The following is a 24,712-nucleotide window of genomic DNA, read 5'->3' as shown; positions in this document are numbered from 1 at the left end:
GAATCAAGGGACCAGCACCTTATAACCAAGAATACCACCCCTTGTTACCCAGGGTGACTGAGAACCAAGATTCCATGCTTTCACAAACCTTAATTCACATTGGATCCATGCCGATTGACAGATAGATGTTGTTCGTAGGTCTGCCACCTTCAAGACAGCGAAGATGCCACTTGATTTACGCATCAACCAAGCAGCTCTCTCCAAGCCACACCACAGTAAAGCGGCAGAGGCGAAAAAGCAAATAAATAATCCCAGAACCTTATGGTTTCCTTTGTTTTTGAGGTCCCCGTGGAGAGGAGCTCTTATATAGAGAGATGAGATATTCCCCGCCAATGGACGTGTCCAAATATCATGCCAAGCATCCGTGAGCCTCTTGAACGGAATCATGTTCACGACGGCAGCTCCCCCTAGACAAATGTGCGATGGGGGGAAAAAACAGTTATATTTTTTTTTTGCACAGAGTTCACAATGGCTACTAAGGGTGCCAAACTTAAGCTAATTGCCTATCTGATGTTTTTGCTTGGATTGGTTGCGATGTAAAACGGGTGAAACTGTTTCAGCGGTACTGGGTATTATATGGCTTCGATAATCCGAGGTAATCTGGCTCACCAGAAAAAGGGTTGTTTCTGTGTCTCGCTGCAAATGTTGGCCGTCGTTAGAACAACTTGCTTGACTTCCATACCTACACCATCGGCATTTTTCATGTATGACCGAGTCAGGCGATCAGCTCAAGAGGTCAGGCCAACAACAGTCATGTCTTATATGGCACGGCGCACACAATACCGGGGTCTGCAACCACGCGACACTGACTGGCAAGACGCCGCGCATGACGAATACTGCATCGATTGCCATGTCTTTGATAGACGACCTCGAGATCCTATCACGACAACAGATGATCACCGTAGTGTTATCTCTCCACCTGAGACGGACGGGCAGAAATGACACCCGGTGACCTCAATGGTGCATTGCCAGCCCTACCAAGAGGCACATGGGCGATCTAAGATACTGCGCATTTTGACACAACCGCAGTAAACCCTCGTTTAGAACAAGGTCCCAAAGTGCATCGTGACGAGACACCCACCCTATAAGGTAGAGTAAATTCTGAACCTGATGCCTCCAAATCGTACCGATAAGAAATCGGGCGATAACAGCCCGAACAGCGCGGGGTCAGCTGTAAGAAGTCTTGGAAGATGAGGGGCAGAGCATTCTTCCTGGGGTCTTCCCTAGGCTTCCAGACGAAGCTGAAAGAGGAAGGAAACAAGACAGAGACGTTGAATCCATCAGTACATAAAGTACCTAGGTAGTTACCTAGGTACTTAGTATGCGTACCTAGGTTAGTAGAGGTAGTCTAGATGAGAAAGATGTATAACTATTGGGAAAATGTACAGGCTAATCTATGTAAGTATGTATTTTGTTGAGACTGCCTTTAGTAACTCGTGTACCTGCAAATATTCCCTCAGTTGCCATCCATTTGTTCTGACCGCCTTCCAGAACCAACCTAGGGACATGCGGAGAAAGTTGACTCCTCATGGTTGGGTCCGGGGCAAGCAGTCAGCTCAAAGAGGCTGGACCCTTGAGTCAGGGACGTTTTGGCATCGTGGGCTCGACGTGCAGTAGTCAGAGGCAAGGTACATACATACATACATACATACATACATAAATGTGGTGAGAAACGGCGGGTAACCCTTCGGAGTAATGATGGGTCTTTTGTGCCTCTGCTCTACTCTATGTACTGCTAAAAGTTGATCAAGTTCACACCTGGTACATAGAACAGCTCGCCCCAGGGTTATGACTGATACGAAAGTCAATCGATCAAATCATATCAGAGCCACACTCAAAGTCTTATCATGAGAAGTCAACGGGCCTCAGTGTCATTGAAAAATAAACGTCTCAATGAGAGATAAAATGTGCCACGCGGACACACGAGAGAAACTGACTTGTTTCTCGTCCCCGGGTTTGGTTTGGCTCGGGTGAGATGCCTAGGATGCATAAAGGATGGGCGAGAGGGTGGGGAGAGCTGCACGCCAACAAGACCCTCAAAAAGCCCCTGAAGACAGCGACAGGGAAGAGAATAGTGTGTATATAGGTAGTGATAGTGATTGGCTTGTGTTCCGGATCACCGTCCCGTTGGGTCTCTGGCACTCAGAATCCGGGCTTGTCTAACTGGGTACCTCAGTACGTACTGCTCAAGAGGACTTGGCTCCTTTTGCCTTTGCTTATGTTTGTGCTTTTGCTCTGAGTAAGGTAGCTTTGTGTTTGCCCGCGACGTAGGTCTCAGGGTCTCATTCCAACCAGGATTCGCCGAAAGGCTACAACGCTGACTACCACATCGATACAAGATATGGCGCCCAGAATTCCGCCATCCGAGCCACCCCACCAGAAAGAGTCGCGTAAAGCCGATCGCCTCGCCGCAGCCCGCACGATAAGAAGAGAATAGTGGGGGGGTTTAGCGTGGCATAGCATGGCCCAGAGCCCGGGAACGAAGGGTCCTCAACCGACCAACTGCACCTATATACATAGGTGGTAGGTGGGTACCTAGTGTGTCGTGGTACTATACTGTAAGGTACTGAGTGTATGGACTGTAGAGGTTGGGTCGAGTTGGTACTCCAAAACTCTATGGGATCTAGACAGTATGTGGATGTAACTATTGAACTGACGGGTAATGTTCTAGAGCATCCATCTCTGGACAAAAGCCTCAACTGCCTACGACGTGCCTGGTTGCTTTCTTTTCTTATTTTGTGCTCTCATCCCTCTCCTCTCCTCTCCTCTCCCTTCTTTCTTTGTCTCTCTCTCTCAACCCTCTCTCCTCTGGTGATCACCTCATACCCACGGTCATGTTCATCTCCTCACGGGCATGTGCCCTGTTCTCCAACTTCAACTAGAAAACAAGACTCGATTCTATTGGAAAACTTCCTCGCTTCAAGTAGAAGCCCAGTACGACGAAACGGCCCCGCTGACCACCCCCCACCACCCTCTCCGAATCCCCCGTTCGTCTGCTGATCCCCTCGGTTTCCCAGCAGAACATTGGACCCTGCTTATTTCTTCTGCCGTCCTTCTTCGCGACATTTTTTTCCCCCTCTTACTTTGAAACCTATTTCTTTTCTTATTTCACAATTTCTCCTACTCTCGTCCATCAGTTTTACTCCCGGCTCCTATCGATATACATCCTTCCTCCGCCAGCGATGAAATAAAGGACCCTGCATTAGCTGTAAGCGACCAGCGAGCAAGGCTCCAAGCCGCCCCCACTATCGACCGACCGACTTGAATCAGACAATTATCTTCAATTGTTCGCAGCAGGTGTTATTCCGTCTGTCTCTTTCATACCACCTCTGTGATAGTAGACGTCTCGCGCTCTATACAGTACAAGAACATACAAGCACGTCTCCAACACAATTGGAATTTCTTGTCATGGAGGTCCACGAGATAACACCGTCCGGCGCTCCGAGCCCGAGCCCGAGCCCGAGCCCGGGCCCAGAAGGCGTATCCACTGCGCCAGCGCCGGACATGCCGGTCAAGGGCAAGAGCCGACACCGTCTGATCCAGCGAATCCAGCGAATATCTTCAACGCCTTCATTGAGTGGTCTGCGTCGCTCCAGGTCGGTTGGAAGCCGTGGGAGTCCTTACAGCACTCGAAGCACTCTCTCGTGTGTCAGTCTTGCGGCTACTGGTCCACCTCAGACCCCCTACAGCGCCCGCTCATCGACCCCACAGCCCTCGCCTCTTGGTCTACCCAGCGCTTTGAGCTCAACCCCCCAATCTTCAGGGGAGTTTCCATTCGACACTCCTGATGGTTATTTGGCCATTCGTAGGGTCGAAAATGCGACTCCAACCACCACTCCTGGGACCGCCCCTCTCCCATCCGAGTTTCGGTCTAAGCAGGACGTACAGATTCGAACCCGACCTGGTGTAAAGCCTATTCAGAAGCAACCATTCCGTTTTTGGGACAAGATGCCCAATGAGCTTCAGATTCACATCTTCTCTTTCTTCCAGCCAAGAGAACTCGTCCAGGCATCTCGAGTATCCAAGGCCTTCTACAAGGCCTGCTTTGACGGTCAGCTGTGGACGTCCCTTGATGCTTCGGAATTTTATCGCGAGATTCCAGCCGAATCTCTCGCCAGGATTATTGTTGCGGCTGGTCCCTTCATCAAGGATCTCAACCTACGAGGCTGCGTGCAGGTCGAACACTATAAACGCACCGAGGTCATTGTAAAGGCATGCAAGAACCTCATGAACGCAACCCTGGAAGGTTGCCAAAATTTCCAAAAGAGCACGCTCCATAGCTTGCTACGAAACAACGAGAAGCTTGTTAGCCTCAATCTCACGGGGCTGACTGCGGTCTCAAACACATCCTGCAAGATCATTGCCGAGTCCTGCCCTCAGCTTGAGACCTTCAATATTTCCTGGTGCGGCAGGGTAGATGCTCGAGGTGTCAAGGCAGTTGTAGAGGCTTGCCCGAGATTGAGAGATCTTCGGGCCGGTGAAGTTGGAGGATTCGACAATGTGGCGACTGCCGAGGCTATTTTCAACACAAACAACCTGGAGAGGTTGGTTCTGAGCGGGTGCGCCGAACTCAATGACGACGCCCTCCAGATCATGATGCACGGTGTCGAGCCTGAAATCGATATCCTGTCTGAACGGCCCATTGTGCCAGCCCGCAAACTTCGTCACCTCGACTTGAGCCGCTGTGTCCGACTCACAGATGCAGGCGTGAAGGCGATCGGTCATCTTGTGCCTGACCTTGAGGGTCTGCAGCTCTCAGGCTGCAAGCTGTTGAATGACGACGCTCTCGAGTCCATTCTCGCTTCCACACCTCGGTTGACACACCTCGAACTCGAGGACCTCGAAAACCTCACCAATTCTATCCTGTCAGAGCATCTTGCCAAAGCTCCTTGTGCATCTTCGATAGAGCATCTCTCTCTTAGCTACTGCGAAAACTTGGGCGACACCGGGATGATTCCGGTTATGCAAACCTGCACGAACCTTCAGAACGTCGACCTTGACAACACTCGAGTCAGCGACCTTGTCCTCGCCGAAGCAGCCGCAATGGTCATGAAACGCTCTGAACGATCTATCGAAACGGGAAAACGACCGAGACTGTCCCTCCAAATGGTCGTTTACGATTGTCAAAACGTGACCTGGACAGGTGTCCGTGAGGTCCTCTTCCGCAACACACAAGTCAAAGCTGTATCAGGCCAACCTGGCCGAGTGAGCTACCCAACCGAGATGATAGGGCTTAAGTGCTTCTATGGCTTCCAGATGACCGTTGATGAGCATCAGAAGCGAGTCCTGCGTGGTGATCTTGCGTCCGCTGGTCGCCTGGAGAGGAAATGGGCAGACTACATGCAGGCCACAGAAGAAGCAGGCATGACAGGTGCAGGCTACCGAAGACGCAGGCGTCGAGCCAGAGAAGCCCAGGCCCTCCATTTAGACGAAGAGGATGGTGGTTTTGGTCCTACCGGCCGTCGGAGGGCACGCACCCTGGGCTCATGCACTGTCATGTAGGCCCTGAATACGGTATATTAAGTGAATGCGCGACAATATACAGCAGAATGTTTTACGAATATGTTGGGACTTTTTTTATATTGTTCTTTTCCTCAAGGCGTCTTGGGGTTTGGCTAAACGGATAGGTGTTTATTTTGAGGGGGCTGCTCACCTTCTTGTTCTTAATGGCGTCATGGTAGATCACGGCGTTCTCTTCACCGTGGCGGTCCTTTTGCCACGATGGTAGCATGCATTTCAGCGCATCAAGCATATTGAACGACGTTGTGCATATATGTCTAGACAGTCAAATACAATGAGCGTAGATTCGAAACCAACATCTGCAGACACCTTGATACGCTTCTCGAAATCTCGCGTCGAGGTTAGAACATTTCGGTCACTATCCGTTCACCACGATGTGATCTCCACCACCGTGAGTTCCTCGCCAATTCGCCTTCGTCACCCCCTACGATGTCCGACCACTTGAGTATGAACTCTTCCGTTGCCTCCCAACTCCTTGAGTCCCAGGGGGTTCCAGTATGTGCGCCTGCAATGCCTCCCCAACAAGTCAAGTGATTAAGTGAATCATGGAAGAACTCATCCTCGTCCATGTCGTTCATCTTCTCGATGATGTTGTCCCTGATATCCTTGAAGGGAATCACATCGATGAATGGATGGTGGTTAACAACAACCTGCTTTCGTGTAGGGCGGAGATCGAAATGCAGGGTACGGGATCCACGCTGGACAGATGTGATGATGGCTTCAGGATCAGGATCCGAATCCACCTGGGCCCTGTAGAATGGTGAGATGGCATCGTCAGAACAGTACATCGATCTCGTTATCCCAAGTGAGAGACAGTTCTCTAGCATAGCGCTGATAATACATATGATGTCGATCTGAAGATTGTTTTTGTATGGATCTGGGATAACAGGAAGAAGGACTTCTCTGGAATGGTTGGGAATGTGAAGTGTAGGACAACCACAGTTGAAGAACAGCACCGGTGTTGTGTACTCATCGTATATGGGGTTTTCGGAAATCCATTGGTCGAAGTCTTCAAATATGAGGCTGGCACACCACGTGCCTACGTCCGTCGTCGACTGTGATAGCGAGTTTCCGGGATCAGGATGGAGTGTTGAAGGATTGATGGTTTCAGCGTCTGCGAGTATTTCACTGACAGGTGCTGAAGTAAGTCCTGCTACGGGATTCTCCACGTGAACGAGGGACCTGTCATTGGTTTCTTGTAATGCAGCTCCCTGCTCAGCTGCACGGCGTTCTAGCTCCTGTATGCGCTTCCGCTGCTTTTCCCCTGAAATGGATCATGTCAGCCACAAGCAGCAAAGTACCCAGGCGGCTTATTTAAGAGAAATTGTTTCCCATCCTGGTTCAACTCACGGTATGCCTGCTGAGCTAAGCGGTTCTGTAGTCGCCTCTTCTCGGGATCGCGGCGGGTGACCTTCTTCTTGATGGCTGAGGGCCCCTTTTGAGTAGATAGGCTGGGATTCGTTGAGCACTGAGAGGCTCCGGAACGTTCTTGTCCCATTATTTTCCGATTGAAAATTATATATCACAAGACTTTTGATTGCGAAAAACTGTTGAAAGAGTTGATCACTTCGAGTGAAGTGAAGGCATCGCGAGGATTCATGTAAGCCACTGGTATGCCTGATGGCTGACGTGAGCCACTTGGGCCATATCAATGTAATCTTAATGTCACAAGCTGACTTACCCTATACCTTTTTCTGATCCAATTGCTTCTTCAAGGCGGTTTCTGACCGTCAACTGTGGATTGTATGGTAATTGCATACTACTGCCAATCCCCAACACAGACCTATGGGTGTGTTGATATCCGATTTGACTGGGATAAAACTCTTTCGCTACATTTCGCGAATAATGTCGTCAGAGTCCAGTCACGACAGACCTTTGCCTAACCTCTTCTTCTTTGCTAACTAGTCCGTCAATAATTTGACGGAGCTAGCCCACCAGTCGTGTCCTTCTTCTGGCTAATAAAGGCGCCAAAAGAAAGGTTCGACCGGCAAGAATATCGGAAATTCTTCAACAAATAGACAGTATCATGCATCTATGCATCATTCGAAGCTAGCAATAATCAATAGCTTGCTCCGGGATTGGGCCGGACGAAATGCAGCGGTATTAGCCTGACGCTAAATTGCTCGTCCCCTCTAAGTCGCTGAAGAATCGGATTCAAACTCTCCGACATGTGGACTTTTGGACGGCTTATTATAAATTTTCCCGTCCCTACCATCACAGGCTCTCATCCCACCGAGAACTGGTTGTTCCGTGGTGTCAACGGCTCCGACATCTCGGCCGGCCGGTCTTGGATGGCTGAACGGGAATGTGGGGCCGGGCATGTGGCCTACCGAGCGCCGAGGTCCCGAGGTCATCATCTATAGCTCGAACTTCACAACTTCGTGACGGAGGACTCACAACGACGCCTAACACCACCCGATACCTCAAATAACATAGGAAAGGTATTAACAAGGAAAATGCCACTCGAGGTCATATACGTCACTCGTCACGGAGTAAGTTCTGATCAGCCTCGACTGTCCCGGCCATAGATTTCTCCGTTCTGGTATTGATGAACTGGCCCCGAGTATAGTTCCGTTCTGGATGGAGTGTCGATCCTCTCACTGGCGTGTACACTGGGTTCATACGATCGCCAACAGGCATCCCCGCGGACCCGGCCTTGACGTCTCACGGGGTCTCACAATCAAAAGAGATGGGTAAACATCTCATGACCCTGGATCCTCCCATCGATGCTGTATACTCAAGCCCGTATTATCGATGCCTGCAGACGATAACACCATTCATTGAGCTCAAGCAGCAGCAACTCAACGACCAACCAGGTATCCGAGGCTCTGCGGCCGCCAGAATACGCCCAGAACATGGAATAGGCGAGTTCTTTGGGGCAGCACCTTTCGACCATCCAATCCCCGCCCCTTCCAAGCGTCTCAAGGAGCTATTTCCAGCATTCGACGGGGACTATTCGTCTGCAATAACGCCCTCTAGAAAAGGCGAAACGATCAATGACCTATATGGGCGAGTTGCAGCAGCTGTACGGGCCATCATCGAGCGCTGCGACGCAGAGGGACACCGTGCTGTGGTGTTATGCACACATGCTGCAGTCGTCATTACCCTGGGCCGCATCCTTACAGGACGTATCCCCAAGGCTGTCGAGGAAGAGGATTTCCACGCCTTTACATGTGGATTGAGCACGTACCGCCGGCGAGGCCCAGGCCCGAAGAGAATTACGACGTTGGGCCCCAGTAAGTTTGCCCGGTAGTGGATATCAAGTGACCAAGATTGGCGGCGGGATATTGACAAACACATAAACATAGACGAATCTCGCCCACCCATAAGCGACCTCAGCCCAGTAGGGGAGTGGCAGTGCGAAATCGATAGCGATTGTGGTTTCTTGACGTCTGGAGAGGAGCGAGGCTGGTGAGTAAACAATACCCTCCATTCTCGCGACAAATACCGAATTAGTTATAGGCTGACCCAGAACGCAGGAAATTCTCTGGCGATGAATCGTTCCCAGGAACCGGCACGATGTCACAAGGTGGCATTGGGACCAAATTATAGTGTCGCTCATACGAGGAGCGTATCACGATATTGTCGAGTAATGAGAGCTCTATGACCTCGGGTCGTGAACTGGTAGATAGCAGCTATGTTCCCCAGTCTACAGTTCCAATAATGTACTCCGTACCAGCTGCAGAACTCCGGAACAAAAGAAAAATTATAAAAGAATTGTGACACTATTTGAATCGTTTCAATTGCTCATAACGTACAAAGTCAGGGCCCCAGTGCTAAACCCAAATAGTTGATTTCTACCGAATACACCCTCGGAAACAAGCAATGACCAGAGCATGTCCGATGCAACAGCACGTGTTCAATTTGAATTGTGTTGGTTGTGTTCCCGTTGAGGAGGCATATGAACGAGCCTACAAGGCTTCTTTATGCCTGGACCCCTGGTACTAAGTTCAACGTGCCTGCATCGCATCTGCGTGCAGTAGCCAGCTGGGCTTGGATTGTGTGACAGCACAACGGGGAGGGCGGTTCATCCTGTGGCTAGATACTTTGGGTCTCGTTGCAGTGACACACGGGACTGTTAAGTGCTTTGTGACTCGGTGACGACAAGTCGGCAACTAGGAAGAAACAACGAGTCAATCAAAATTGAGTCAATCGTAAAACTCCCTTACATTAAGGACAAGAAAAATCTGAACATGGTATCAAGATGCGGGCCAGACCCAAAATAAGAGGTGATAGCACACCCATAACGGATCATCCGACCCTTGCTCTGCTGAGCCCTTAGGTCAATCATCTTCGGAGACGAACATGCTAGGTAATAATGAGTTGCGTCACTGGAGAATACCTCGGCACTGTCGTAGCAGCAGTACAAGGATCATCATCTGAGCGATTGTTCCTTTCAAGAATGGAGCTAGGAACACTGATCCTCAGCTCACATCGTCTCGATTAGCGTTTTGACTATAAACAACTGACAAGATCACTTCGGCAAATAAGAAGCTGGTGTTGACGAATTGTACTGTAAACATTCAATGGCCCGTGTCATCCGTGTATCGCTCACATGCGAACTTGTGGAGAAGAGCAAGGATAGACTGGAGGCAGACTGACAAGGGCTCCAGTCCGGAAACACGAAGTAGCGATATACGTGATGCATGTTTTATTAGGAGGTTCACAGCAATAACATGCCTTGCATGTTGTGAGATTTTCTCCATCTTACACAGGGCAAGCAAGGAGGGTGGTGAGAAGCTCGCGTATAAGATCCGTGAGACGACGTTGCAAATGTACCCAATAATAAGTGCAGATATCCTTCCCATAACAGTTCAACATAGCGAGGGAGTCAGGTGGTTAGGAGTCAAGAGCCAGGAGACAGACCCGGAACATGAATCAAATGAATGAGCAAAATAACACTAAAAATTTAATAATACAATCTCCCAGTATGGTCGACTAAACCCACACAGATTCCATACCCAAACCTCCTTTCATTACCTGCTACCACCAATTGGCAGACAATATGTAGGCACCTAATAAGGATATAAAGGTGGAGAGAGTGGAGGTGGGGCTTAAGGAGAAAAGAGGGAAGATGATACATAATTCAACTGATCGGTTCAATTATGGAATAAGGATATTTTCACAATAGATTTCGAGGCGTCCGATCGCCTCCAGCCTGTGGGTCTTATAGGAGATGAGACGCTTAATAAGTTGGTTAAGGACCTCGTTAATCTGACAGCCGAGAGGCAGATACTACTAAGCTACCTTAGGTAGGTAGGTAGGTATAGGTACCTGCTAAGTAGTAGGCACTTGACGTTAGGTACTAGGTAGTACCTAGTAGTATGTTGGTAGCGCGGCAAACGCTAGACGCTTGGGTCATGTGCTTGATCTTTAGACTCAACACACCTCAAGGCAAAGTGCTTTCCATGTGGTACCTTTAAGGTACCTACCTAATGAATGAGGCTCAAGTCAACTTCACCTGACTGATATAGAATGGAAGGAATGGAAGTCACGACTGCCCACGAAGGCGATGCCTCAGGTTTCAGCTGAAACAGAGTCCATCTTGTCTTGGCAAGTTGACCGATATTTCTCGTCAACCTCATACCCTCATCATCCTTGTTTCTCATCTGTCAGCTCTCACTTTCTTCAGCTCGCGACTGCAACAAAGTCTCGACACCGCCCCAAAGCAACGAGAATCTTTCTGCAGCGTTTGCCGTATCGGGTTTGGACAGGTGTGGCTGGCCACCCAGTGCGCAACCCCCATTCGATGTGTTGGCCATGACATTAGCAGCAAAAAAGCAAATCCGTCATCTGTTGGTTACACAGCACATCCCCTTAAGCATCTCGTCTTAATGAGGAGCCGATGACGAACGCTTGCATGGTATTACAGACTTGCTGGGGACTATCACAGTAGCATAACGGGTACCTCAGACGCTATTGCGCGCCTATACTGAGTTCAGCCCGACCTTATGGGAAGAAGCTGTCGATCTGAAAATGCTGCCAGCTGCAAGGATCCAATTCGGATACTGAAGAAACGATAATTGATACAACAGATAGATCATCTGTCAACTTTCGAAAAGCGAGAAAACGGTACATGTCTACGTGATCCAAACAGCGATCAACAATACATATTCTATCGCCACGATCAAGATCAACAATGACGACCAGCAACAACTAACAGTGCTACAAAGAGTAACCAAGATTCATCTACAGCACCATGGGTCCTCTGTTCCAGGCTTGCTTCCTCAACGCGACGGTCGCTCCCACGTGCCGCCAGCCCGCGAGATGATCCTGTATCGTCATCGCCAATACAAGACACAACAAACAGTCGTCGCATACCTTGAGATTGGACCTGCGTTGGCTGCGTAGTCTGCTGGTAATGAGTCCACTGCACCCAGGCGGAGCATGAGCTCCCACACACAAGATACTCGTCAAATATGACAGAATACCCTGCAGACTTTGTGGCGTTCTAACCTTTGCTTCTCTCTTCTCATTAGAAAATGTACTCAATTGGATGTACACCGCTGCCTGTAATGTAATCAGACTCGGACGCCTCTCCTGCACCCTTTCACCCTTTCATCTTGCCCGCAGCATGTAAGTTTCTGGATAGCTAACGGTGCAGAATGCACCTTATTCTTCCCGTACGAATAAAAACGGGAACTTTTTCTTATTGGCCCTGTTTCTCACAGAAGCTCCCGCTGGCCCCAGGACACATCAATTGATTTCCCCGCTACGGCCAGATACTCGTTCTTGCCTCCACCAAGTCGCTGAGCCTGTTGCGATTAGCGGCAGTCAATGGACACATTCGGTTTTCATCTGAGTCAGAAGACTATCACTGACTTCCACGTGCAAGAGAGTGCATGCTGGTAACCGACACTCAATCCTGGTCAGAAGGGTGTTGCTTTCATCATAGTTGTCAACAAGGGAACTATTGGCGTCAAGTTTTATTAACGACACCCTCAGCTCGACCAGAAAACAGTTGACCCACGGCTACGGTCCCAGCAGAACGGTTGAGGCGTACGCTACTGGCTTTAACATCCAACCAGCACTTTACATATTAAGTTATTGAGCAAACATTTTTTTCTCAGTAAGTTGGTCTTGAATAGCCTGGCGCCGGGTACAGTCAAAGTGGCAGCAGATTGGCCTAGATCGGAAGCACCAACATAATGGCGACCCCCTGGCCAATGTCATTCGCACATCTCGAGTGAGATCTTGCTAGGATCTGGACGACAGGGTTTGCCCCGGACAGTGCAAATTCGGCTTAACGCGATCTCAGAGGCTGCGTTAAATAGACCACTCCCCAGTCTAGCGAGCCAGATGGGCTAGGGTACCTTGACCATGGCCTAGCCTATTATCCACAATACGGCCAATGTTCACCTGGGAAAATAAAAACCCACCCAGAACATATGGTTTGATTATCGGAAGCGAAAAGTTTCGCGTTGGATTATTAAGATAGATTCTGGCTAGCACGTCTCTTCTTGGATATCCCGCATCAGCTATGGAGTAGTACTCCGTGCTCGAACTCGATCAGAGTGTGTGCCTCTTTTTAGGGATAGGTCACTCCGCTCAACTATCCGCCCCTTGCTTCTACGCGATGCGGGTCTCCCCGGATAGGATGAGCTATCTAGGTACTGCTCTTTCTCCCTCTTTACTGTAATCTTCCGTCAAAAGGCCCATGAGCTATTCTTGTGAATTCAACTTGTAGTTGGGGAATGTATTGGTGACTGCACACCCTAAGGAGGGAGTTGTTTGCCAAGCCGATTAGCCCTACGGAACCGTGGTGGGTTGGATGCATCATACATACGATACGCAGGCTTTGTTGCTCCACCAAGGATGGCAGTAGAAGCAACTGTAGTAAAAGGCATGGTAAAGCAGGACGATCATCCTAGTCGGCGGCGAGTTCTGCACGTGCTGACAGGCTGCTCTGATGAAGCGACGCCCTCGCTCATAGCAACGTAGCCGCACGAAACTATCCTTATAACCCTGCGGTAGGTACGGATAGGGTCCCGGTTGATGCTTTTGCTTCTTCGCTCCACCTTATCTCCTCTTAGGCGGGGAGGGTCTTGGAGAGGGTGTCCCCCAGAAAAGAAAAGCGTTGTGTCTGACGCCAAGTCCAACTGTTGGTAGCGTCTATCGCCTCGGACAGGGGTGGCACACAGACCCCTTCATAAGTCGAGACAATCACTTAATAACGTCTCGTCCTTTGATGTTGGGTTATTACCGGTGCCCAGGTACCAGACAAAAGAACGCGAGAGTTTGCATCGGCTGAAATCAAGCGTGCCTTGGCCCTACAGACAATAAGACCTTCAACACATCGCGAATCGAATACAAGAGAGTCGACCCCCCTCCCATTACGCTGTCTACATTCGAAAAGATATCGGCATTTTCAGTAGCTATTCCCGGCTCCAACTCTCCCTTCTTTCTTATAGTCCCTTTACTCTCCCTTCGCCCCTTGCTTAGGTCTTGCAAACCAAGACGTATCTAGTTTCCACTTGCCTTTGCCCTCAGCCAGCCGCGAAGTTTTCAACTACCGTCAGACGCCTCCCTGATAATTCTTCAAGAGGGGACCCATTTCCACCTGAATCATAACAAACAACTCTGGATCAAAACAAAAAACCAGAACCATTTACATCGGCTCGTCTGCTTGCTGTGTGACAGTTGCCAGACGCCCATCAAAATGAGTATTCATCCATTCCTCAAGATGGAGGGGGCCTCGAGGAGGCATTCGGCAGAAGACCCGAGCCAGACACACACCTATCAATGTTCGGCTCAACCCCAAACCCCACCATGTTCAACCTCAGGAAGCCCTAGGGTCAAATTTGAGGGTAAGTTCTGGTTTATCAGAGATTCAGCTCCTCAGCGTGGAAACTCGAGACTAACAACACTAAGAGTTCACAAGCCTCCCCAGATTACATGACGCCGTATCACCTCAAGGGAGCAATACTGTGAAGCTCCCTAGTTTAGGAGAATTTGACGAAGGGGTTGAGGCCCTCATTCGAACACATGGACCAGTGAAGACCTGGACTCCATTATCTCCGCTCCCTGGACTCTCTCGCAACCCCATGGTCCTTCAGCCTATGAGATACATTACACAATCACAACCGCCTTGGTCTTTCCAAACAGATGACCTTCTTAACGACTACCGGATCTCGAGAAGAGAGACCATCAGCGGCCATAATCGAGACTCGCTTGCAGTTGATCATCCACAACAATCTTTGCAGGAAAACCACCGAAACCCAGACACTTACTATGGCTATGGTGCTGGCCGCCCATCTATTCAAATACCATTGAACACGCATTGCTATCCAAGTCCACCACCAGACGGCGAGGGTCGGCACATTAACCAAAAGTACACAACAGAGGAAGGTGACTACATCATCTACGCCTGGCATGACAAGAAGATGAAGTGGCAGCGTATCAAGCAAGAATTCGCAGCTCGGTTCGGAACTACTCCCGAGCGCACGATTCAAGGTCTGCAAGCGTGGTATTACCGTATGAACCAACGCATACCTGTTTGGGATCAGGAGGGCTGGCTCTGCTTCGATAACGAAGATGACCTTGAACCTCAGCATGTCAGCATTAAGGTTCGTGAACGGGATAGCCAGGACAAACCCACGGAGCCACTGGGTATAGCTCAGCGATACCCCGAACGTGCTATTCACTATTCGTGGGTCGACGCTGAGACTAAGTTCAAGGCCCAAGACTGGGGTACGTATTTATTACTCATTGAGACATGGTAATGAAACTAACACTGCTTATAGCTGCCAAAAGAGCTTTGCAATACCGCGACAGGCGAGAGAGACGTAGAAGAAAGGAGCAGCGACGATTGAAGCTATGAGGAATGAAGCATGCTGTCCCCTGCGACCAAGCTTGCAGCCTGAATCAACAATCGGCGGAGATACTGACGAAGGCAAAGTGATTTCGACCACCATTGCCACTGATGAAGCGAATTGTTTCCTTTTCCTACTTGGTTTGGACTCGAAGAGTTCAATATCACGCTATTCAACGACCGAATTTCTGACGACACGATGATCATGTTCCTACCATACCCCGAAGCATGTCTCTAAATCTCCTTTGTCACATACGCACATTTTGTTTCGTGTTCGCTTTTCCAACCCTCGAGTTTCTTACAGACCACTCTTGGACATGAAGTAACAGCACCATGAAAAGTACCGCCGGGGAAGGATAACACTGGGGGCGGGCAAAAGAGATAGCTGGTTGACATGTTGAGTTGGTGTGTTTTTCATATGTTTGTACGATTAGACGAATCACGATTGATTCCCCCAAAATAATGAGACCAATGGATATAGCAGAGGCATTACTATGGTACAATCGGCCTGCAAAACACTTCAGTTGCCAACACCACGCCAAGTGTATTGTATTTTTCATGTCTTGGCACAAAGCTTCTGTATCTGAAATCTGTTTTGATTCACTTGGCATTTGACTATAATAAGCTTAAGCTCAGATGTAGATGCCATGCTCTGCAAGCTTATAATCCTAAAGCCACTGCCTCCGCCCCTTTCCCCGACAAGCGATTGCCAAGAATCTAAGTAAATTCATTCGGCATTTCGCGTCTGCTTTGATAAAGCGAAGGCAAACATGTAGATCCCCACGGGGTAACAAAGTTCAGGCCGCTAGTCCAGGGCTGAAAGTTCCTGGATACCATCTCGGACATGGCACGTATCTCGAGGACGGTGTATCTAGACGATGTGCAGATGCCAGATCCCTTCTCTAAGCAAGATTAGATGCCAGATCCTTCGTCGCCAACATGGGCTTCAACACGAACTCAGGCGTACAAACCAGTTATTGTCTCGATACCGGTGCATTTCATAATCAAACACCCTCCTCCCCCTCAGCGCGGGCAAAGAATGGACAACTTCCACCGTGTGACGGATTCTCCGAGCCCATTCGGTGGACAAAAGAGGATTGGCCATGCCAGATCGGGATCTTTGCATCTATTGTTGAATGCTGAAGGTGTCACGCCTCAGGGGTACAACGTTGTGGCTTACACAATCAAGGGTCCTCAGGATAAGAATGCGAGGTAGAGAAGTCGGGGGTGGGGGACGACTATCCTACACTGCCCGTTGGTTGTTGACGGCGAGGGCGTGTAAGATATGCTTGTGGTGGTTGACATGTTGGGACATGTCGATTTGTTGCTGCTAGGCTGAAAGTCTAACGCCTCAAAATCTTTAGACTAGTTTGTTGCTCTATCTATGTGCTTCTATTGAAAGGCTTTGCTGTGCCTCATATAGGTCCTGATACGAGCCATGGTGGCATCGTCGTCACCGTCGCCGTCGAGGACCATGTCATTGTCGCTTTCGTCATAGTACATGTTGTCAAACTCTTCGTCGTCGGATGCATTTCCATTCCGATAGCCATAAGGATGGCGTCCGTATTCATCATCTGACTCTACCTCGTCTTCTGGATAGTCAGCCGTGTAGTAGTTCTCGGCTAACAAGTTTGCTTTGTTAGTCTTTGTTCTCAGTTCTCCACGCCGGGTGTTGCCCGAGACTAGCCGGTAGACTCACCATTCTCATCCTCGTCATCTTCGTCCAGGTCCTCGTCTTCATCACGCTCAGGGCCGTAGAATAGGTTGCTCTCCTCTTTTCCATCAAGAACCAACACGCCAACGTCGGTCGGTGCCACATCGACAGTCATGGCGTGTGCAGGGATGCGGACGTATTCCTCAATGATCCAATCGTCGTCGTCCTCTGCCTCGCTCTCACCCATATTCATGCTGACATCGTTTGGCTCGGATGTGCTTGTAGCCACTTCTGGGTGACGCTCCTGATATCTCTTAGCTGGAGCTTTGGGCTTGAATCTGGCGACTCTTTGCTTTTCCTGTTCCATATCCTCGAGATTAGCCCCAATCTCTTTCATAACCCAGTCGTTCATGTCAGCAGTTATCTTTGATAAATATTGGTTGTGAGGACTCATAACGGAAGTTGGAAGAGGAGACCGCGTATTGGGGCCAGGAAGAGGAGAGTTCTGTCTGCTCCTCGCTGCTGGCTTTTTAAGTCGTCGCTCCTGGTGTGGTGGCTCCTCTGACGGCCGCAATTCGGACGAGGCATCTGAAGACATCGTTATGTCTTGACTTTGTTGCACTTTTGGTACTGCTATAGATGCCTGGATGGTCTTCATAACCTGAGAGGCTCGTTGACTGGCTTTTACACGGCTTCGTTCGACGAAGACAGCAGGTCCGTAGCGCGCTCGCTTATTTAGGCCAGCACCTGATGGTTGCGCCGCATTGGAGGCCATCATCATCTTCCTCGATATGTGAAAGCGTCGTGGCTCGGTGCCCTTGGAGGGTTCGGCTGATTTGGTGTCCAGTATAGAGGCGACATCATCAGGGTCGACTCTCTTCTTTATTGGTGGTGTTTCATCGATCGGTCCCGAGACATGAATGACTGGCTTGGCATCACGAAGAGACGGTGATGGGCGCTCTATCGTCGGGGACTGAGGGCCGGGGTGCCTCCTTTGATAGACCCATTTGCTGTCACTTCGATGACGTTTTGCGCCTTCGTCAAACTCTGGGTCGAGTTAGATTCTGCTATAGTAAGCGCGCAGTAGAATAAGGCGTACGTAGAAAGGTCACAGGAGACTCATCGTCACGCTTGCGCTTTACGCGGATGAGTTGAGGTGGAATCGACATATTGCTAGGTATCTGTTTCGAGCGATTCGACGAGATGAAGTGCGAAGCAAGGAAAAAAGCAAGTCCGCCGCTGATGATGCAGTCTAGATGTACGACCGATGGAGCAGAAAAGATAAGCTTGAGTGGTTCTTAGGTACGCGACTGAAACTACGATGGTTTAAGAGAAGGGTTCTTTGAATTGCGACGGTTGCGTGAGTAGGTACGCATGCGAGGTTGTGTTTTCGCCGTGAACGATGAGGTCAGAAGCTGGCAACGGTATTTTCTTCCCTTCTCAATTTTTCATCCACTTGCTGTAAGGTAGGTAGGTCAAAGGTGGGGCCACTCAGTGGGAAGAGCCGCCGAAAGAGCCTCCTGAGAAGTGGGGCCACCCTGATTTTAGTGTCAGCGTTAGCGGACAGAGTTATCCTGGCATCCAATCGGTGGGGGTCGGCGGTCAGTGGTTGAGCTTCATCCATTAACTGAAGTGAAGTGAACCGACTTGAGCTGTGAAATGCATAAAGATATTGAAACCAGGAACGAATATATCAGTGCCCAAGTAATACAATTGGTGATGAGTTAGGTAGAGACGACATCATATCACATTCCCCGTCTTGTCTCTAAAATGAAATTGGCTGGTGCTCTTGAATTGGCTTTCGACGGTGCAAGGTTGAGCTGGGTAGTGGGGTTAGCGGACTAAGGATCTCCTGATACTCTCTCTACTCGGGCAGGCAGGCAAGCAACACACGAATATCTTCCGAGCTGGAGGTCCAGACCAGCTTGATGGTTTCAAGTCCTGAACGCCAATAACTTAGGTTGCTTACAGCAGGGAAAGACAGCTGGAGCATGCCCAATATTTGATCCAAACCAAGCGAGAGGACGCAGAGATATGCTCATAACTCGCTTCGACACCTTGAAAACGGTTGGAATGCGGGGGCGCACGGTTCACCGTAGTTCCACCCACAAGTTGCCCCTAGTCTCACAAGTGCTGGGCCATCGTATTCATAACCCACGGGTAGTTGCTGATTTCTTCCCTGCTCCCGTAGATTGACGTGCATGAACTCAAATGGATCTTGTTGCTGAGGATATAGCGGGAACGGGTCAAAATGGATCAAGAGGTCAACTGCGAGATTAACAATTGCCAAGGAGCGCATAGATCGCCGGCTATAAAACAAGGCACCAAAGCTAATTGGTAAACTCCAAGGCCAGTCAAGACCCGTCCGCCGTCACTGCAGATCGTGATCAACCCCGGATTACGGCGTAGTAGCCTTCAACACTAAGATTGGTACTGAGTTGGGCCTAGGATTGTCCATGGATTGCTGAACGCCTTTTAGGTATGGTAGGTCATACAAGAGTTCCTTATATACATGTACATGGATGTGATCTAGTCACTTCTCCGATCACGAATTACAGTTCTCTGCCCCCTCTCTCTAGTCCATTGAGCTCAATGACGTCTATCCAACACTTCCATGTTCTAGGGGGTATGTACCTAATAAGAATCCTTGGCGTAGGTACCTTACCTAGGTACTGCTGAAATACCTTAACTAAAAGTGACTTGAGAAAGTCAATGCAAACTCACGTGTTTAGGCCCCAACGGCAGACTCCAACGTCTTATTCCGTTATTCTCCCTTGTCTTCTTGTCCTTGAGATTCGTCCTCGACTGTCAATTGTGAGGTGCCTTGCTCCTCACAAAGACCAAAGGCATCGATCGGCTGCAAGATTCAAGCTCCAGCTCCAGCTCCAGCTCCAGGTTGGTGTTGCATTGACCTTCAGCTGTCGTCATCCCGCCTCCTCCCTCCGTTCTCCTCCTCACCCATATCTTCACCCAACTTCCATCATTAGCCTTTCTCACTTTCTTTCTTTCGTCATTCTACACCTCCCCTTTACCTAGTTTTCCCTCAATTTCTTTACGTGTCGCGCTTTTTCGACCTGTTGTCAATGCGTTGTGGTCCTGTTATATTGATCTCTCGATCATCACCCTGTGTCGATAGAGGTACGAACATCCATCCCTGTCTGTCTGTCGTTCGATTCTCGCGCGCTCCGAAATCAGAGCATCGATGCCAACTCAGTAACCTTTTTTTATTTATTTACAGAAACCTGCGATCTCCTGTAATCACGCCTTTGCCTCATCGTTTAACTGTTCATTCGCGTATGCATTTTGACCACGCTTCTGTCTCGGCTCCGAGTTATATTTTCGGCTCAATCCACCCACCATGTCCTCCAAAATGCCATGTACAATTGCCTACAAGAAGCCTGGTGCCTCACCTCCTGTCTTTCTTGCAGGCTCCTTCACTGATCCACAATGGCAACTTCAAGAGATGGAATACACTACTGACCAAAACGGAGACCACGTTTTTCAGTCCGAGGTTATGCTGGAACCTGATCAGGATTACCAGTTCAAGCTCCGCATAGGTCATGACAATTGGACTCTAGCTGAGAACTATCCTACTGGTGAGTTCAGAGCCGTTCCCTATCTCGAGCTGCTTCCTGATGTTTTGTCACAAAGCAACCGATGATTCCGGAAATCAGAACAATGTTATACGTGCACCTGAAAAGCCAGCTGAAGAGCAGATCGCACCAGCGGGCGTCGATACGCCAGCGATCAGTTTGAACCCTGCCAGTCAGCTCCCGTCGACATCTACAGAAGCAGAATCCGTCGGCGAGAATGCGGAAGATTTCAAGGTTCCATTATTTGCCCACGAGTCGCCAGGTAAAGACGATGAAAAAGAAACCCATGACAACGAGATACCATTGTTGGCGCATGAGACCTTGGGCGATGAGTCCAGGGAGGAAGCCGAAGTAGAGGCCTTCAAGGCACCTCTTCTGGCGCACGAAACGCTCGCAAACGATGCGAAGGAGGACTCCGAGGAAATGAAAATGCCACTGTTTGCACACGAGTGCCTTGGTGCTTATGATTTTGGAGAAGAGCCAGACTCAGCTCCGATCGCAGTCAATAGTCCAGGTCAAAGTTCAAGAGCCAAATCGAAGCACAGCGAATCTTCCGACATCGACGTCAACGACCCTACACTCGAGACCTTCCCTTCCGATCGCGGCTCGATCCTTGATGCCATTCGGACCATTCAGACTCACCTTGGAGAAGACCAGACCCATCTCGAGGACATTCCTCTGTCACCTCGTGTAATCTCATCTAGAAGGACTAGTCTGGACTCTAACGATGACTTGTGTCTGTCACCCGCGTCTTTGAGTCCTACCGTCACTAGGAGACGAGACAGCAGACCTTCTTATAGTTTCGGGCGAACTCGTTCCTTAGTATCTCTAGGCTCGATCGAAGAGGAGCCCAAGCCTGCTTCAAGCAAGCAATCAGCAGGCCCTGCCGTTGTATCTCTACCGAATCCCAACTCCAAGAGCAAGCCGGTCGGGCAAAAGTCACCCCCCAGTGAGGAAGACGAAGCCGTCGTAATGAAGACCCCAGAGGTAAACCCCAGTACAAAGACCAATGGCGAGTCAGCATCTCAAATTGAAAGTTATGAGGCCCAGAATACCCAACACGATAAGGCCTCCAGCGCCACCACGGCTGCAGACACCCCAGCGGTTGCAATCTCCCAAGCGGTCGACAGCCCATCCAGCGATACGCCATCGATCGGTAAATCTGTGCAGAATGAATCGTCCAGAATCCCCGAGTCCGAAGCAGTTCAATCCTCAAAAGAGTCACAACCAACAGCAGATCCAATTATTGGCAAAGACATCAAGAAAACGGCGGCTTCAGGGGATCCTTCTCGAGCACCACCGCATGGCAGTGTTGTGCCTTTGTGAGTACCTACTTGACATGTCGAAGAGAATGCTTCTTAACAAGGATGCTTCAGAATCGTTACAACGGGAGCCCTCGCTGTCGCCATTGGGATAGGGTGGTGGCAGGCGGCCGACCACTAAGAGCAGTAACCTTCTAACGTTGATACAGGCTTTGGGCTGGATTGGGTAGTTTTCATAATAACGGATAGGAAGGACATCGACGATGCAGGGATAAACGGCGACTGTACGTGTACGAACGGAGGAGGATAGATAACAAAACAGGGCCGTGAGCAATGGAAAGTAGAAACCTATACGAGTCCTAGGAGCCACTAGGAAGCATGTTTATTTTGTTGATGCGAATACTAAACCGATGAGCACGATTTATCACGTACTTTTATTAAACCTTTGGTCTTCTTATTGTGTCCGTAACATGAGGTGAGATAACTACATCATATCTGGACCTTTCAGGGAGCATGTGGGGTAGATATGGTGTCTGCGTCGGCGAAAAAGACTCCGAGGCCCGACTTCAGCTTAAAAAAAAACTCCACCATTGATCAGTATCATATTATCACCAAGAATATTTCTGCAACACAGTTGTTTTCATCGCATGAAGCCCGACAATTATGCAGCGCATAGCAACGAGATCCGTTTGCTCGGTTTGTATTCGTTCATCTCGGCCGACCACAGTTGCACGTTCATCCCTACAAACATGCATTAGCCAACGCCTGGTTTCACAACATTTCAAACCTCGCCCCTCGCGTATGGTTCTCTCAGATCGAGTTGATCGACCACCTCCGTCTCGCGATGACCGGCGCCAACGGCGTGAAACCCCAGGTCCTTTTGGAGGAATGAACAAGAAATATGCCAATATTGATTCTACCCGGAGAGTCGGTCCGCATCGTGCGATCGGGGGGAAAGATGGCAACGGAGGAAATACAAGAGAGAGGGAAAACAGGAGAGGAGGGCCAAGAGACGGAGACGATCGAAAGGCGCTCAAGATGCAGAGAGCCCTGGCTACAGTCTCGTACGGAAAGCGAACAGTGATGAAAGAAAGCATGACCGACTACGAAACGTTCGACAACTTTGATCTCATCCCCGCCCTTCAAGTGGCCGTCAACGAAGAGCTTTTTAAGGGCATGACAGATATCAAGCCAACCCCTGTGCAGCGACTAGCAATACCAGCTTTGCTGGGACAAAGAAGTCCAGACGACTTGAAAAGACCAACAGAAGAGATGAGGTCATTCTTATTAGCGGCAGAGACTGGCTCCGGGAAGACTTTGGCCTATCTGTTGCCGGCTATCGATGCTCTCAAGACTGCCGAAGCAGAGGACCTTGAGCTAAAGGCCTACCGTGAACGATGGGAACTCGAGAAGCAACGACAACTGGAGGGCCATTCCAAGGGCAAGCCATTCGACGAGCCGCATCCTACCATGGCTCGCCCCAAGGTTGTCGTCCTTGTGCCCACAGCGGAGCTTGCGCACCAGGTCACAAAAGTATCCAAAGCTCTGTCACACGTGGCCAAGTTCAAGACAGAACTCCTCTCTTCGGATTTGAAACCCCAGCAGATCCAGCGTAACCTCTACGGACCTAGGGGAGTTGATGTCATCGTTTCAACCCCTCATCTTCTCGCATCGATTGCCGATTCGGATCCCAATATCCTCTCCCGCGTATCTCATCTAATCGTCGACGAGGCGGACTCTCTTTTCGACCGAAGTTTTGCTCCAGTCACCACCAGTATTGTCGAACGAGCGCTACCCTCCATGAAACAGTTTGTCTGCTGTTCAGCCACGATTCCCCGAAAGCTCAACAACTTCCTCGCCACCAACTACCCCAAGATGGTCCGAATCACCACACCCAACCTCCACGCCATCCCTCGACGTGTCCAGTTAGGCGTCGTTGACGTTTCCAGAGAGCCGTACCGCAACAGGAAGGATCTCGCCTGTGCCGATGCTATCTACTCCATCGGCCGCGAGTCTGCCAGTCACGAAGGACCAGTAAAGGGCGAAGTTGATGTTCGCCGCATAATGGTTTTCGTCAACGAGCGGGAAAAGACCGAGGAACTGGCGAACTACCTCAGAGAGAAGGGAATCAATGCCGAGGCTCTCCACAGAGATACACCTGAGAAGCGCCACGGCGAAGTTCTGGAGACTTTTACTTCTCCGGCGCCTCTTAGAATCCCAACCCCGTCGATTGCCTCCAAGGCTCGATCACTGGCCAACGTGAGAGTCCTGGTCGTTACAGATTTGGCCTCAAGGGGTATTGACACCCTTGCAGTCCGCCATGTGATTCTATATGATGTCCCCCACACGACCATTGACTTTATCCACCGACTTGGTCGTGCCGGACGAATGGGTCGACGTGGTCGTGGCATTGTGCTTGTTGGTAACGACGATAGAAAGGACGTTGTCGCAGAGGTCAAGAACAGTATGTTCAGAGGACAGGCCCTGATTTAAAAATCGCTATACTGTTTTCATTTTATGCATCATGTACAGTGAATGGAGTAATTGGATGAATATGTAAGAATACGACATTACTGGGCTGGACTGAGTGTATGTGCATAGATGGGTAAAGATTCTTATGAATATCTCCATAGAGGAAATGTACAATATCTAAGCATTTTATGATTTACATGCATACCTATCTAATAAGATTCACCAAAACCTCAAATTTGTCGTATATGATCTGAATAATGGTGTTCAAATTAAGAAGTAAGCGGCTCTGACTGCTAACCTAACTACCCGTATGCTGATCGTCAAGCTTCTGTGGGTCAAAGCGCTTGGTGTTTGGTGGGGCCATCGAACCTCGATGAGGCCGCAAGGTAAGGTACCTAGG

The 24,712-nt window shown here is 49.6% G+C and overlaps 7 protein-coding genes across 7 annotated transcripts; 5 read left to right on the top strand and 2 right to left on the bottom strand.

Annotated features, from left to right (window-relative positions):
* Window positions 1-3,408: 3,408 nt before the first annotated feature.
* On the top strand, window positions 3,409-5,502 carry FMAN_04447 (uncharacterized protein; the record flags this gene model as incomplete). Its single annotated transcript, XM_041828844.1, has 1 exon — window positions 3,409-5,502. The coding sequence occupies one exon, from the start codon at window positions 3,409-3,411 to the stop codon at window positions 5,500-5,502; it is 2,094 nt and encodes a 697-aa protein (XP_041679666.1).
* Window positions 5,503-5,861: 359 nt separating this feature from the next.
* Window positions 5,862-7,018, bottom strand: FMAN_04448 (uncharacterized protein; the record flags this gene model as incomplete). The annotated part of the gene is made up of 2 exons (XM_041828843.1): window positions 5,862-6,784; window positions 6,871-7,018. The coding sequence occupies 2 exons, from the start codon at window positions 7,016-7,018 to the stop codon at window positions 5,862-5,864; spliced, it is 1,071 nt and encodes a 356-aa protein (XP_041679665.1).
* Window positions 7,019-7,976: 958 nt separating this feature from the next.
* FMAN_04449 (uncharacterized protein) lies at window positions 7,977-9,072 on the top strand (the record flags this gene model as incomplete). Its single annotated transcript, XM_041828840.1, has 4 exons — window positions 7,977-8,012; window positions 8,090-8,756; window positions 8,829-8,931; window positions 9,000-9,072. The coding sequence occupies 4 exons, from the start codon at window positions 7,977-7,979 to the stop codon at window positions 9,070-9,072; spliced, it is 879 nt and encodes a 292-aa protein (XP_041679664.1).
* A 5,107-nt stretch (window positions 9,073-14,179) lies between these two features.
* Window positions 14,180-15,340, top strand: FMAN_04450 (uncharacterized protein; the record flags this gene model as incomplete). Its single annotated transcript, XM_041828839.1, has 3 exons — window positions 14,180-14,327; window positions 14,392-15,210; window positions 15,264-15,340. 3 exons carry the CDS (start codon window positions 14,180-14,182, stop codon window positions 15,338-15,340), a joined length of 1,044 nt encoding a protein of 347 aa, XP_041679663.1.
* Window positions 15,341-16,723: 1,383 nt separating this feature from the next.
* On the bottom strand, window positions 16,724-18,154 carry FMAN_04451 (uncharacterized protein; the record flags this gene model as incomplete). The annotated part of the gene is made up of 3 exons (XM_041828838.1): window positions 16,724-16,953; window positions 17,031-18,032; window positions 18,085-18,154. The coding sequence occupies 3 exons, from the start codon at window positions 18,152-18,154 to the stop codon at window positions 16,724-16,726; spliced, it is 1,302 nt and encodes a 433-aa protein (XP_041679662.1).
* Window positions 18,155-20,343: 2,189 nt separating this feature from the next.
* On the top strand, window positions 20,344-22,021 carry FMAN_04452 (uncharacterized protein; the record flags this gene model as incomplete). The annotated part of the gene is made up of 3 exons (XM_041828837.1): window positions 20,344-20,581; window positions 20,637-21,900; window positions 21,955-22,021. The coding sequence occupies 3 exons, from the start codon at window positions 20,344-20,346 to the stop codon at window positions 22,019-22,021; spliced, it is 1,569 nt and encodes a 522-aa protein (XP_041679661.1).
* Window positions 22,022-22,503: 482 nt separating this feature from the next.
* Window positions 22,504-24,333, top strand: FMAN_04453 (putative RNA helicase, mitochondrial; the record flags this gene model as incomplete). The annotated part of the gene is made up of 1 exon (XM_041828836.1): window positions 22,504-24,333. One exon carries the CDS (start codon window positions 22,504-22,506, stop codon window positions 24,331-24,333), a length of 1,830 nt encoding a protein of 609 aa, XP_041679660.1.
* Window positions 24,334-24,712: the final 379 nt, after the last annotated feature.

This window comes from Fusarium mangiferae (genome assembly GCF_900044065.1).
Source record: "Fusarium mangiferae strain MRC7560 genome assembly, contig: FMAN_scaffold003, whole genome shotgun sequence".
In the NCBI taxonomy this organism is placed as follows: Eukaryota; Fungi; Ascomycota; class Sordariomycetes; order Hypocreales; family Nectriaceae; genus Fusarium; species Fusarium mangiferae.
This window is presented reverse-complemented; position numbering and strand designations above follow the sequence as displayed.